Source organism: Haliaeetus leucocephalus, unplaced genomic scaffold (genome assembly GCF_000737465.1).
Source record: "Haliaeetus leucocephalus isolate CR32 unplaced genomic scaffold, Haliaeetus_leucocephalus-4.0 Scaffold306, whole genome shotgun sequence".
Lineage (NCBI taxonomy): Eukaryota > Metazoa > Chordata > Aves > Accipitriformes > Accipitridae > Haliaeetus > Haliaeetus leucocephalus.
The window spans coordinates 1,597,682-1,612,591 of record NW_010972742.1 but is presented as its reverse complement, the minus strand read 5'-3'; the positions used below and the strand labels follow the sequence as shown (position 1 = coordinate 1,612,591).

The window sequence follows — 14,910 nt, the reverse complement described above, 5'->3', positions numbered from 1 at the left end:
ATGTGCTTTTGCTAACACATGAGCTAAAATACATTGGTCCATCTCAAACCCCTCCGGAGTGTATTACTCTGATAATAGCTTGTGTGGACATTGCATTCAGGTGCAAGACACACAAAGCACGTGTTGAATTTTGCATCTTGCTCCTCTGACAAATTCAGAGAGATGAGGGCATATTCCCTCCACCCTCAGGTTATTCAGTTGTATCCCTTCAGTGCTTCTCTGTTCTTCTCATCTGCAAAATCTCTTTCTCTGCAGCCCTTGCCATCTGGAACAGCCTTTCTGTTCCTCTGCGTCTCATCAACTTTCCATTTATTTGCAGTTTTCAGCTGACAGAATGTTGCCTCTGTTGCTGATGTCTGTTAATTTCTTCCTCTCTCACTGGCCTTATGACTAGATATTTGGCTTGTTTGAACATAATTGTACTGTTGGCTGTAATGGATAGCATATTGTCTTGAGTTATTGCCTGCTGGGATTAAGCGTCTGCAAGTGGCTGAAGGAGTCTCTGAGACTTCCAAGAGGACTGTTTGCACAAACATGTTACGCCCCTATATTGCGGAGGGGGTGGGCGTGTTTGTCCCTGATAAAAGATTGGCTTCTGCAGTTCATTTTCACTAGCAGCAAGAGGAGGTGGGAGCTGGGACTCCCTACAGATTCTGCAGAAGAAGGGAGAAGCCCATTTGCTGTTAGAAATGGGCAAACAGGACTTCAATTATATTTTTCTCACCATTTTTTGCACAGTGGTTCTGAAGCTGAACTGTGTTAGCTCCATGTCTGTTGCAGGGCTTGGATATGTTGTTACAGCAGCTGTTGTGCTTTCAGCTGTGGTAAGTGATTAACATCACAATTAAACATTGAAAAACTTCTGTCTTTCAATTACTTGTAAGAGTCACACTTTCTTTTAACTCTTTGTAAGGAGTTTGTCCAATTTTATAGTGGGAGTTTGGGAGAAACGGAGTCAGGCTGACTGGAATCATAATGATAAAAAGTTCATTGTTTTCCATCTTTGATACTTGATTTTAGCTTAGGAATCACTTTGGTAGCTAACTTGCTGTTTTGCTTTCTAGTTTGTAACATTCTTTATTTCTGCCTTGAAAGCTGAGCATATTGTACTTTTGTCCATCAGCTACTGTGAACTGTCTTCTTTGTCAAAATACTGGATGCTTCTAATACAACTTTTTAATTTTTTTCTTCCCTGTTACTTGATACCACTCAAAGGCATGCTGTAATATACGGACAAACTTCCTTTGCCAATACAACAGAAATGTTTTATTTCCTTACAGTATTACCAAAGTGAATTCTTTTATAATACAGTTATAGAAAAGTGTTGATTATATTTGTTAAAAGAATGGATTGCATATTATTAATACACTGCATAAGTATGACAATACTCATATTAAACCAAAACTGCAATGTCCTTAGGTCAGGATGTTGTGTATATTAGTGTCATTCCTGTAAGGGAGCAGTTACACAGAAGTACTGAAGTAACATGTCAGAACAGAAGAGATGTAAGAAACCTGTTAATTATCTAACTCTTTGATGATATTCACAACATTTTCCAGAAAGAGCTGGGTAAGATCACACAGGTTTTAGGAAAACTGTAAATAATGTTTGTGCAAGATGTACAACCTGTATAGTTAAAATGGGCTTATTTCCTACAGTCTTGAATGTCATGCAGCATTTATAGAAAAGAACAGTCAGCAAGGGGATTAGTCTTTCACTTATGTGCCATATTGAAAAGCTGTAAATTAGTAGAGAAAATATGTAGAGTAAAATCAAGAGAGTTAGACAAAAAACAGAGAAAAGAGAGTCTAGGAAAGAGTAAGTCAGGAATAAGCCAGGAAGCAGAGTTGATTGGAAGTAAAAATTAACAGTGATCAATTGAGAGGGGTTTACTACCCCCTCCCCCCTGCCCTGCTTTTTTTTTTTTTGTTTTCTTTCAAAATCCAGTGCAAGAGAAGAAAGGAAACTTTCCACTTGTTGCCTGGAACAATAGTTAAGAGATCAGAAGCAATATAATTTAAACATGCACTTCCTTTTACTATGCATATTGAACAACATTCTCTGTCTCACCCCTTAGCCTGTCAGCATGGTGGAACACGCTGAGTTTTTGAAGGCTGGGAAGGAACCTGGCCTTCAGATCTGGAGGATCGAGAAATTTGATTTGGTATCAGTGCCAAAAAATCTGTATGGAGACTTCTTCTCAGGAGATTCCTATCTGGTGCTGAACACCATCAAACAGCGGAGCGGGAACTTCCAGTACGACTTGCATTTCTGGTTAGGTAAGTCTGATGGGAGAGCTCCTGCTGAACTGGGAGCCCAAAGTGAACTCTGTTCCTCTCACTACACCAGCCTCGTCCAAGGAAATAAAAAGCAGAACTGGCAGTAAAGTAAGAATGCAATTTTGGGCGCGTATAGCGCTACTCACCTTAAGTATTTGAAATGGTTTCTGCAATAGTGAGTACAGCCATCTCTGTATTTAGAAATAGCTTTTTTCTGATCCAGATGACAGAGTAAGTCCCTGTTCTCCAGAGACTCACAGAGAAGACAAGATCTCAGATGAAAGGGGCAGCTGAAATCCTTTCTATATGAAAGGATGGAGGTCGCTTGTTATCCTCCTGACTCAATGAGTGGGATTTTCCCCCCTGAAGTTCAGACCTCCTAACTGGCCTTCTGCAGTAAACGTCACTGAGTAACATGGTGAGGGTTTCTCCATATCCTGCAAAACCAAGACTCTTGGACAATACCATAGTTAAAAGCTATGTGAGATACTTGCGTGGTGGCTTGTCGTACCTGCCATCTGTCAATAGGTTTTCCACACCAAAGAGCTCCAGAGAGGCAAACTGCTGTGGAACTGGTGCCCCGCTAGCATCTACAGCCTTCATAAAGCCTGATAATGCCTTCCTGCAGATTCATCTGTCTGTGTGTTTGCTCCATAGTGAGCTTCCTTCCAGGACAGGGTGAAATAGCAAAGAAAAGTGAACGATACCTATAAAAGAGCTGTGAAGCAGTGGGGCAGCAGCAGTTACAATGGTATGGTAAGCCTGCAAGAAAAATATACTGTTTATACTGCTCTTTGGGGTCATTATTAGGAAAGTTTGGAAATAGCTATTCTGCAGACCTTCCTGGAATCTAAACTTCCCAGTAATCTGCTTTCTCTCTGGTGTTTTTGCGCAGTTGAATGTAGAGGCAAAAACCCTGCATTGCCTCGAAGTTGTTGCCTTTTAATTTCTTAGGAGATCAAAGCTCTCAAGATGAGCGTGGGGCAGCTGCCATATTCACTGTCCAGATGGATGATTACCTTCAAGGGAAGGCTGTACAGCATCGCGAAGTGCAAGGCCATGAGTCCTCAACTTTCCTGGGGTACTTCAAATCTGGCATCAAGTACAAGGTAGGTGATTATGGGGTCTTTATACTACCAGTCTGAATCAAATTTGCAAGAAATGGCATCCTGCCCACTGCCCAATTCTCAGAAGAATGAGAATTGCCCTTTTTCCAGTTGCTTAAAAACCGTTCTCAACCAGATGTTTTCAATGAGTTGGAACTGACAGGGTGGAGAACAGCAGATCCCAGTGGGAGAGGTTTGGCTGCATTAATAATACACAAGCAAAGCCCCAGGAAATTTTAGGAATCAAGGTTTTGTTTTTCTTCGAGAAGCAGAGGAAAGAACAGTCCCAAGATGTCTGGAATGAATTTAAGAAATAGCAATTTGAGTTAATGGGAAACGCCTACCTAGCAGATTTAATTTCTCCCCACTTATGTCACAGAGTTTGACCTTCCCAGTCTCTTTTTCTGTGCTTAGCCCACCTCCTTAGCCTACGTAATGTTTTGGTAAAGTAGATGAATAGTAGTGGGAGTTAGTCTTCCATGCCATTGCAGTAAAGTGGAATAGAAGAAGTAAAAACATACAGTCAAGAACAGTTACATTTGTTAGGAATCTGATGGCACAAGGGAGGTGGTATCAGGTCAAATGCTTGCGAAGTGCTTACATTTCCTCATGTCTAAGACTTTCCTAATCTTTCTGTTTTGCTTATTTCCCACTCATTTGTTGTTATTTTCATTCATTTTAATTTGGTTATGCTTTTTTTGAGGATAACTGACATGATTCCTGTTGCCTACATTGATAAGTATTTCCAAGTGTCTCTGTATCAGCAGAGAAGGTGAATCTTGAGGTTGGGATAATTTCTGGTAGGCAGGTCATATAATATACATGGAAATACTCTTTACCCCACCAGTCTTACTAAATCCTATTAATACCTCAACTTACTTACTTCTTCAAATTTGGAGATCTCCAGCTGTATTGTATCAGTGTCCCTTAGATATTACAGGAATGGATAGCTGGGATGTATTGATAGATGCATGCTATCAAAAGCCCAGCCTGGGCACAGTAGCTCTTTCTGCAAGCTGCTGCTGACCCTCTTTCCTGTGAGAGGCAAAAATTGCTCACTGATAGCAAATCAGTAGGAGTTTCATTTTTTCTGAAGCAACAGCACAAATGTGAATTGTTCCTTTGTTTTCCCTTAGGCTGGTGGCGTGGCTTCTGGCTTCAGACATGTGGTTCCCAATGAAGTAACTGTGCAGAGGCTTCTGCAGGTCAAAGGCAGGCGAACAGTCCGAGCGATGGAGGTCCCTGTGACCTGGGAGAGCTTCAACACAGGGGACTGTTTCATCCTTGACCTTGGCAGTGTAAGTACCATGTAAAAGACAGGTTTAGCAGACTTTCAGGGGCAGGAGATGTCTGATTAGTTAGTTCACTTAAAGATTTTTTTTTTTTTTCTCCCCACTCTGTTGAAGCTATCTCAAGTGTTGAGCATTCTGAAACAGTTTAGCCAGTCTTTTAACATCTTTCAGTTCCAGTCATACTGCTATCTTGTCTAGAGGGGGGTTGTTATGCTCTGACAGTTGCACGGTCTTTCTCTTTTCCCCCAGAACATCTTTCAGTGGTGTGGCTCCAACAGCAACCGCCAAGAACGGCTGAAGGCCACTGTCCTGGCCAAGGGGATTCGGGACAATGAGCGGAATGGTCGCGCCAAGGTGTATGTTTCAGAGGAAGGATCAGAGCGGGAGGAAATGCTTCAGGTTATTCTCTTCATCCATTTGTCTGTGCTGGAGTGGGAAGGGCGGTATGTGGAAGAACGGGTGGGATGGGTAGATAGGCTCAGTAGCATGTGTCTTTACATGTGAAGTGTTAGTGGTATAAAGACTCAATTCAATGCAGACTTGGTCCTCTGCATCGCTGGAACATCAGAGTATATTTTCACTGTTGTTGATCTAAAAGTTTCTTCTACTTGTTCTTGTGGCTGGAGCATCTGGGGAACAGAGATCCTCTTGGATTGGCTGGTAATGTTTTTTCTCTGTCTCAGGTTCTGGGACCAAAGCCCAGTTTGCCACCAGGAGCTTCTGATGACACCAAAACTGATACAGCCAATAGAAGGCTGGCTAAGCTCTATAAGGTAACAAGAAACCCTGACAAATAACTTTGTGGAGAATGGAGTGATCTTCGCGCAATTAGATGGAGCTAGAATAGCAGAGAGGAACTGAAGTGATCCGAGTCCTGCTTCTGCCTTACTCAGCCGTTAGCTTTTTGTGAAGTTTTATGTATGAACCTTGGTTGCTTACACTGCATACCCATGTGCTGTTGTCTTTATCACCACTTTTGACTGTAGTGAGACAGCTGGGACTTTCCAGGAATTTTTGAGGGAAAGGCAGAGTGTGAAATGAATGGGGGAGAAAGGGAGTTTTCCTTTGTATTATCATGTATTGTGTTAGGAAGATGACAGGAAGGAACTAAAAACAGTGAGCCTGAGAACCAGGATGAAGCAATGATTTGGAAGGTAACATCTGCCATCAGCTAGTGTAAGTGTAGAAGAATGTCCAAGACTTTTGGGGAGGAATTAATCTGGAGAAGAGGAGGCTGAGGGGAGACCTTATCGCTCTCTACAACTACCTGAAAGGGGGTTGTAGTGAGGTGGGTGCTGGTCTCTTCTGTCAGATGGCTGGAGATAGGACGAGAGGAAATGGCCTCAAGTTGCAGCAAGGGAGGTTTAGGTTGGATATTAGGAAAAATTTCTTTACTGAAAGGGTTGTCAGACATTGGAACAGGCTGCCCAGGGAAGTGGTTGAGTCATCATCCCTGGAGGTATTCAAAAAGTGCATAGACAAGGCACTTCAGAACACGGTTTAGTGGGCATGGTTGATGGTTGGACTCGATGATCTTGAAGGTCTTTTCCAACCTAAATGATTCAGTGATTCTATGAATGTTCTCTACAGCAGTCTCTGGTAATGATGTGGTGAATATCTGCCAAGATGGTTTGTAATTTGAATCTTTATCCATTAGTAAGTACAGGAACTCAGATTACTAAACCCGCTTGATACAGGGAGGCCTATTGACAGTTACCAAGACTGCCCTTTCCAGTTCTTGGGTGCTGTTGGTTTGCTTTAGAAGGTATTTCTTGGCTGCTTGTGCAGCAAGGATAGTTACCATTCTGGATCAATCTTTCTTTGGTCCCAGCAGTATCTGCTTTGCTAGAAGTACTTGAAATCTTCAGAGTAAGTGTTATGTTTTTGTCATCCTGTTGCTGTGTCAAAGGTATCCTGTTTGAAAAACAATAGTGCCTGAAGCAGCCAATGCATTCAGATTTATTTCCCTTCCACTCCCTGAGTTTTGGACTATCGCCATGAATCTGGAGGGGAACAGATGATGCCTTATCTGATCTCCATGCCGTGTTATCACAGGTCTCCAATGGGGCTGGGAACATGGCAGTCTCCCTGGTGGCAGATGAGAACCCCTTCTCCCAGGCAGCCCTGAATACAGATGACTGCTTCATTCTGGACCATGGCACAGACGGAAAGATCTTTGTTTGGAAAGGTACAATAGAGGTGCAGGTGAAGATGATTATGCATATATAGGATCTTTATCCAGTTATCAATCCCTGTTTCTTTGAAGCTGGGTAGAGGAGTGTACACTTGGTGGTGGTGGTGCTTTTCAGGGCAAGTTTAGATAGCATTAACTGTCTCAGAAAGGACACTCATCTGAAATGTCACGTGCTGAGGTACAGGGTCTTTAGTGTAGAGCATTAAAGGGAGGGTCCTGGGAACCAGGAAGAAAAAATTAAATTAATATCATAAGTAGAAAGGCAATTGTGCTCTCTCAGCCATCACAAAAGGCATAAAAGAGATTGAACAGTTGTCATTTGCTATTTGGCATCATCTAGCTGGAAGGCTCGGCCCTCCTAGTCTTGCAAAAGGTAGAAGTACCTGGGACAGTTTCTTCTCTGGGTATGCAGAACTTTTTAAAAGTTGACCTCTTTTCTCTCTATTTTCATTAAAGGCAAGGGTGCCAACTCTGATGAGAAGAAGGCAGCACTGAAAACAGCTTCCGAGTTCATTGATAAGATGGGTTATCCAAAACATACCCAGGTAAGGATGTGCAGCCCACCTGTGGCAAACCCCCAGACACCACTGGGGTCGCTTTTCTGCCACACAGGTCACTGACTCCAGAGCACAGCTCATGTGAAGCGTCATTAGCAGTATTTCAAGTAGCTCCTGGTTTGGGTCATCTGCTCTTCTGCAGGGAGATATTTCAGTGTTTCTCCTGGGCTAACGCAGTCCGTAAAATAGCATTTATCCCAACACAACTAGTATTTAACGTTTCTTCCTCTCAGATACTTTTTTATCTTTTCCATGACCTCTCTCCAAAGAGTGCAAAAGAGAAGGCGTAGATAAAACTGCCCTTCTTGTTCTTAGGGAGATGATTCTAAAGGCTTAATATCCCTTAGAACTCACCTGAGACTGACTGCATCCCATAGCATATCGAGATCTATATTGTAGGTTATAATAGTATGGACCTTCCAGGTGTCGTTACACAGAGGCTTAAAGATTGAGTAACACTGGCTTGAAAGAAACAGATCCCTTCAAACTAGTGGTCACAAGCAGCAAACAGATAGTTTGTCATGTGTCTTTTCTCTTGGAAAAGATCTGCACAGTATGGTAATGGCTGGAGGTAATATTGATTGCTGTGTCTCTGATTATGGCATCAGTGAGACCTGACATTGCTCTTAGTACTGCATCTTGGCACCAAGCATTTAACTGCTGTAATCTCAGAAGAGTTGGACCAGGCAGTTCTCTGTCAGCCTGAAACCAGGGCTCACATGAAGCAAGGAGCAGCCAGAGCTGGAGTTGCGTGGGATGGGAGGCAAGGCTGCTCCTGATGGGATGGCTCATTTGTTTCAGGTCCAGGTCCTCCCGGAGAGCGGTGAGACACCTTTGTTTAAGCAATTCTTCAAGAACTGGCGGGACAAGGACCAGACAGAAGGACTGGGGCAGGCTTACATTTCTGGTCACGTTGCCAAGATTGAGAAGGTACCTTTTGATGCTGCCACTCTGCACACCTCCAAGGCCATGGCCGCCCAGCATGGAATGGAGGATGATGGCTCTGGCAGGAAACAGGTGAGCAGTGTCAGAATCCCTTTGGGAAGGTTTCCAGAATTTTCTTTGCTACTTGATGCATTCCTGCAAGAGCAGCGAGACAAAGGGAGGCCTGAGAGTCATCAACGCTGCAGTTTTGTAAGTGCTGGGTGAATTTTTAACACCAGAAATACCAGCAGGGTCTTGGGAGCCCTGCATCTAAGTGGTGTAGCTGAGCTGTTAATTTTGACCCCAAAATTTCCCTGGGGCAATCCTTCACCCAGCAGTGTGGACCCAGACTTCTTCCTCATTCCTCTTCCTCCCTGTTATTCTAGCTGTTGCCATCACACATGTGATAGGTGATTGTCTCAGAGCACCTATCTCATGCAGCTGGATGCATGCATTTGCACATAGAAGCAGTGGTGGAGGTGGGCTTGAAAGGGCTGGGTACTGTCCAAAAGCCTGCAGAGGTCCCAGCCAACATTAGACTTCTCAGAAGTCCCCAGTAAAGTCAGAAAGCTCTATTCCTGACCGTCCAACTGAGAGAAATTGAAATGATCATGTCAGGTACAAAATGGGCATCAGTGCTGGCAGTGCTCATAGTCTGATTCGCATTCTCTCCAGTGGTTCTGGTGGAATCCCATTAAGGGTTAGGAGCTCCCAAGAGGATAAGCTGGATGTGCCCTGCTTCCCGACCTGGCTGCAGGCTGTGGAATGCCAGGTTTTTAGCAGCGTTCCCCAGCAGGTGGGGCTGCAGGACTGCAAGTTCTGTGAGGCTGAATTTGGGAAGAAAATGGAACAGGCGCTCTGTTAGGAAAGTCCGCTTATTTTGCTGTCAGCGTTGAACTCAGAATATTTCTGCTCCTCTCCTTTTCTAGATTTGGAGAATAGAAGGGTCAGAGAAAGTGCCAGTGGATCCTTCGACATATGGCCAGTTCTATGGAGGGGATAGCTATATTATCTTGTACAATTACCAGCATGGTGGAAAACAGGGACAGATCATTTACACTTGGTAAGAAAGTTTTCCTGATGCAAGTCAGGAAACACTGGGGCTATGTGGGGCTGAGATTCCACTTCTGCGAAAATGGGTCACTGGAGGTTCCCACTTACAGAGGATCCTCAGGGGATAAAATTTCACCCTGAATAACCTTCCCTCGCAAACCAAACAATACCAGAGGTCTGGAATGTTTTGTTTGAAGTGGGACAATGGGGGGAATTACTGTGCTGGTATTTTTTTTTTCCTTTTTTTCCCAGCAGTAGTTACTCCCTTCTTTGGATCAAGCTCTAGTTCTTTTTGTGGAGTTCCTACATTTTTTGAGACTACTGTAACTAATTTTTGATACTGTGCCACATTGGCTGGTGGCTTGTGACTGTTACAGTTCCCAGACCATGCCCTTAAAGAGGAGTTTTTCAGCAGGCAGTCTCACAGTGGTCTTCTTCCTGCTCGTCAGCAAGCAGAGAGGGCACAGGCAAGCTGTCGAACTGAAACCAGAAAGGACGCAGTCTGTATAGGGGCTGCATGTGTAGTTCCTGGTAACAGTACCAACAGGCATGTCTTTAAACTAGGTGTTAGAAAGATAATGGCAGATGGGCATGAAGATAAGAAAGAATCTGTGCTTGTTATCTAGAAAACATTCCTATCTCCCTCTGTAATCACTGTGTTACAATATAGCATAATGAATTTCTTCATGTTGAATGAAGTACTGCAGAGGTTTGGTAACAGAGGTTTTTCTTACCTCTTCTTGATCTCTGTAAGGGGGGTGTATGTGTGTGGACAATGGCTGAAAATAAAACTCAAATTTTGCCTTGTCCTTCAGGCAGGGTGCTGATTCCACTCAAGATGAAATTGCGACCTCTGCATTCCTCACAGTACAGCTGGATGAGGAGCTGGGAGGAAGCCCTGTGCAGGTAAAAAAACCCAAACCCAACCAACCAACCAAAAGAACCCAACACTGTGAGAATAAATTATATATATATAGTCATAGTTATATAGTTATATGATACCAATTGGCAGCGAAGAAACCCAGTCAAGTGGCAGCCTCCAGCCATGGTGTAGGTGTTATGGAGTGGCTGTGTGCCTAACCTTCATACTAGCTATTATGCAAGGAAGTTTTACAAGTGGCCTGTATGAGACAGAAGGTTTTTTACAACTGTTACTTGTTACCTCTGTGCCAGTGGATCACTCAGCAATTAAAACGAAATGGCAATTGTGAGAGTTCAGTTTAAACACTGGTCTGCTTTTCTGTGGGAGGCAGTAGCTAAGCTCCTGTGACAAGCTAGGAATATTCCAGCTGGAAAGATGGTTGTAAAGGCCTTTTCTGGTATATCTTGTGCTGCTTTTCAGCAGCAGCTTAAAACTGACAGCAAGTTTCTTTTTCTCTAGAAACGAGTAGTGCAAGGAAAAGAGCCACCTCATCTGATGAGTATGTTTGGTGGAAAGCCCTTGATCGTTTACAAGGGTGGAACCTCTAGGGAAGGAGGCCAGACAGCACCTGCAGAAACGCGCCTGTTCCAGGTCCGATCCAGCACCTCGGGAGCTACCAGAGCAGTAGAGGTATGTGAAAAGCAAGTCAACTTCCATGTTGTATGCACAGGGATGGGAACATGATCCCTTTGAACAGAACAAGGGCCAAATTGAGCTTTCTGATGTAAAATGAAACACATTTTGAAAACTTTACAACTATTAAAAGATTCCTCTTTTCCCATAGATAAGTAGTGATAATCATTATTTTCTAATTAGTTTATAAATACTACCTTGAATACATTTAAGCCATTTTCTCTAAAGTCCCCCCTAGATGCTGCACCCTGCATACTATGATACTTTTCAAACACTGTTGAAAACCACTAGGATCTGGCCATTGTGACTTGTTCTAAGCCTGTGTGACAGTAATCCTGAAGTCAGAAAGTGCTAAATACCCCATAAGCAAATAGAACTTGTGCCGGGACACGGGTCAAGAGCCCCACTCCTTTGAAAGAAAATGCACACAACCCCTCCCCAGGGTGCAGCAACAAAAGAGAGACTAAATCCTAGTCAATAGCTACAGGTGAGGCAAGAGTACCGTCTGCAGCAACTTCCTAAGTTTCTGGCTTCAGGATGGCATGTCCTTGTTGACATAGAGGAAATTACATTAATGATTGATCAGCCTCAGCAGCAGGGATACTGCTCTACAGTGGTCTCCCCAGCAAGTTCTTAAATCTCCTGTCATAACCATAAAGACTGGCAAAATGACCGATCCAAGCATTCTTGCCATAGGTCATATGTATCTGTAGATTACACACAGAAACACAGATTTATTTACGCTTCTCATATGATTAAGTCTACCTCATCACTCAGATATAGGTGAATATACAACATGTCTTATAGCCTTACATGTTTGTATGGAATATCTTATTTATTTGCAGTTTATTCAACGATAGGTACCGATTTTTATTTTGAAATAATGGACTCTTTGTAGAGAACAATTACATCTGACACGCGCAGTGTTCTTTCTTTTCAGCTGGATCCTACTGCCAGTCAGCTGAACTCCAATGATGCCTTTGTCCTGAAAACTCCCTCTGCCGCTTACCTTTGGGTTGGCCAAGGAGCCAGCGATGCTGAGAAATCAGGAGCACAAGAGCTGCTGAAGCTGCTGGGAGCTCGCCCAGTACAGGTTTCTGAAGGCAGAGAGCCAGGTGAGGGAGGCACAATGGAGTCCGAGATCATTTCTGTGTAGCTGCACATTCTCGGTAATTATTTCATGGATATTTTCTTTTGTCTCACAGAACAAGGAAATGTGGACACAGGCACTGAGGGGCTTCTCCACAGTATCTTCATTATGTTTAACAGTGCACTCATGTTTGTAGGCCTTTGGGACTTTCTGACATAGAAGAGTGCTTCAAGTCCTACCCAAACCATACTGCTACCGTGGTTTCCATGAATAGTTGAAGCATCAGTATCTCCTTCTCTTTTGCAGATAATTTCTGGGCAGCTTTGGGTGGAAAAGCTCCTTACCGTACCTCTCCCCGGCTGAAGGACAAGAAGATGGATGCTCACCCCCCTCGTCTTTTTGCATGCTCCAACAAGAGTGGACGCTTCACTGTGAGTATCTAAGACAGTCAAAATTCAACATCCATCTGACAAAGTGGAAGAAACTCAGTCCCAGTCTGCTCTGAGCCAACCAAGAGTCTGTTATGCCATACCTTCCTTCGCAGTGTTACCTCCGGAAGGAAAGCATCATCAGCACCATTTTTCTGCAGAGACAGCAGCTAGTTCTGTTGCACTGTTGTGTCAGCACAGCAACTTTCTGAAGCATCAAACTGGTCCTCCCCTAGTTAACAACGAGCATTCAGACTCCTCAAATTTTAACTCATGAATTTTTCAAGTAAAAAGAGGCAGCATTACAAGTCTTGGGTGTGAGTGACAGTTTCTCTAGGTAGATAGAGACTGATTTTGTGTTCTGTGATCTAAGAACACTTCTGTGACATAGCCCGAGTTGCACGGTCAAATACCGTGCTGGTGTCCAGCTTAATGCATCTCACCAACGAGAGGTGAAACTAGAACCTCTGTGAACTGGATTTCTCCTGTAAAGATAAAATGGCATTTGAAGCATGTGCTCATCTTAACCTTGTGTTTTCCAGATTGAAGAAGTTCCTGGAGATCTGACTCAGGAGGACCTTGCTACAGATGACGTTATGCTCCTTGACACATGGGATCAGGTATGTCACATTTACCTAGCGAGGAGAGGAGCAAACGATGTGCACAAATGGGCTGGAGGTTGAGATCCAAATTACAATAGCTGGAAGAGTCATTGCATTACAGAGTTCTTTCATCTTCAGGCCTGAGAACAAATCACCTCACTAGTGACATTGAAGAGAACTTGCACCCGGAACATGAGGAAAGAGTTGGTGTCCTGCTGCTTCTCTGGTTAGCTTAAGGGCTGAAGAAAATAGGTTGTTGTGGATCATATGTCCTACCCCAGTCTATAAACTTCTTGAGGGCAGCATGCTTCTCCTGGCTGGGGAGGACTGTGAACCATTGTCAGGATTCAGCAGTTTAAAATACTGACATATTTTCTGTTATTTTTCAATAACAGACTGTGCACAGATCAGCTAAAAGGCAACTTAGAGATGAATTTTATATGTTTTATGTAAAAATGTTCAAACATCTGCTTGTTTTTCCTGATGTTGAGCTAGTGTATTAATTTGTTCACATATCTAGAATTTATGTAGCTAAAATGCAGTCAAAAAGCTTCTCATTATCTACCAACAGCTTTAATCACGCAGGTCAACAATCCAGGCACACCAACATGACTACGTTCTTGTTCTTTGTTGTACTCTGTTCACTGAGACTTTGTCTAAGTTATCCCTTCTTTCATAAAGAAATCGATTGTTGCTGAAATAATTCATATGGGGTTTTTTATCTTTAGGTCTTTGTATGGATTGGGAAAGATGCCCAAGAAGAAGAAAAGACTGAGGCGCTGAAATCTGGTAATGTCACATTTTCCTCTCTGAACTATCAGATTCTTATTTTCCCACTATCTGACTGTAAGGCAGGCAACTTAATATGCTGAGAAACTTACCTTAATCACAACGTAAAATTCAATCTTGTGATCAAAGAGATCACATTTCTCAAGACAGGAGGATCCCCAAGATCAGCATAAAGAGCTGTAGTAGTCAGACACACTGTGCTCAACCCCCAGCACTGAACAAGTATCCTTGTGTGGGTAAGCGGGTGTAGCCTGCCGCTGTATTACAGCGTTTTTATAATCCTGATGTCAGTTTTCTACAAACAAGCGCCAGTCTTCTAATAGGTGTAGGTAAAACCATAGTGTGAATGCTTTTGTGGGTTTTTGTTTAAATGGATGATCTGAAATTGTATCTCTAGCATCCATTTAGCTACAGCTACAACTGTTGCTCCCTAAGACTTGCACTCTCTGAGATGTCTTCTACTTGTGTGTTTTCAGCTAAACGGTACATTGAAACTGATCCGGCCAGCCGAGATAAGAGAACTCCAATCACAGTCGTTAAGCAAGGGCTGGAGCCGCCAACCTTCTCCGGCTGGTTCCTGGGCTGGGATGATGACTACTGGTCTGTCGATCCTCTACAGAGAGCAATGGCAGATGTGGATGTCTGAGTAACAAGTTTTTTCTTTTTTTAAATGGAGCAAGTTTAGTGCCTTCAATGCCTTCAAGAGCTACTTCCTCCTGCAGGATGCGTGTTAACAAGGCAATGATGTTAATAGCCAATTAGCTGTGCAATAATTACCGAAAACAATCATGACCAGTCACTGACCCTCCTCCTTGCTTTGATTATATTTAATACAATAAAGCTTGTATGGAATACATGAAGAATAGAAATGGTGGGATTTGTTACAAAAAGATTAAACAGAAGCTGTAGATCCCACATTTGAACTTGCTTGAAACAAATACACCTTAGAAAACGAAACCTTCTTTGTGCCATCTTTTGCACATGCACTTTCTACTAAATGGTTACAGAAATGACTTTTGGGGTTTGGGGATTGTTCTACTT

General features: G+C 43.1%; 1 protein-coding gene across 1 annotated transcript; it reads left to right on the top strand.

Annotated features, from left to right (window-relative positions):
- The first annotated feature begins 621 nt into the window (after positions 1-621).
- Positions 622-14,822, top strand: GSN (gelsolin). The gene is made up of 17 exons (XM_010570755.1): positions 622-824; positions 2,078-2,279; positions 3,234-3,388; positions 4,522-4,683; positions 4,927-5,076; positions 5,361-5,450; positions 6,733-6,865; positions 7,328-7,416; positions 8,230-8,445; positions 9,282-9,415; positions 10,221-10,311; positions 10,787-10,957; positions 11,901-12,075; positions 12,357-12,481; positions 13,021-13,098; positions 13,809-13,869; positions 14,346-14,822. The coding sequence occupies exons 1-17, from the start codon at positions 690-692 to the stop codon at positions 14,513-14,515; spliced, it is 2,337 nt and encodes a 778-aa protein (XP_010569057.1). The 5' UTR covers positions 622-689; the 3' UTR covers positions 14,516-14,822.
- The last annotated feature ends 88 nt before the right edge of the window (positions 14,823-14,910 follow it).

Excerpts from the sequence above, each read along its gene's own strand:
- GSN (XM_010570755.1), top strand. The coding sequence starts at position 690 with ATGGGCAAACAGGACTTCAATTATATTTTTCTCACCATTTTTTGCACA. Across the intron at positions 7,417-8,229 it reads GTTATCCAAAACATACCCAG|GTCCAGGTCCTCCCGGAGAG; the intron begins GTAAGGATGTGC and ends CATTTGTTTCAG. Across the intron at positions 12,076-12,356 it reads TTCTGAAGGCAGAGAGCCAG|ATAATTTCTGGGCAGCTTTG; the intron begins GTGAGGGAGGCA and ends TCTCTTTTGCAG.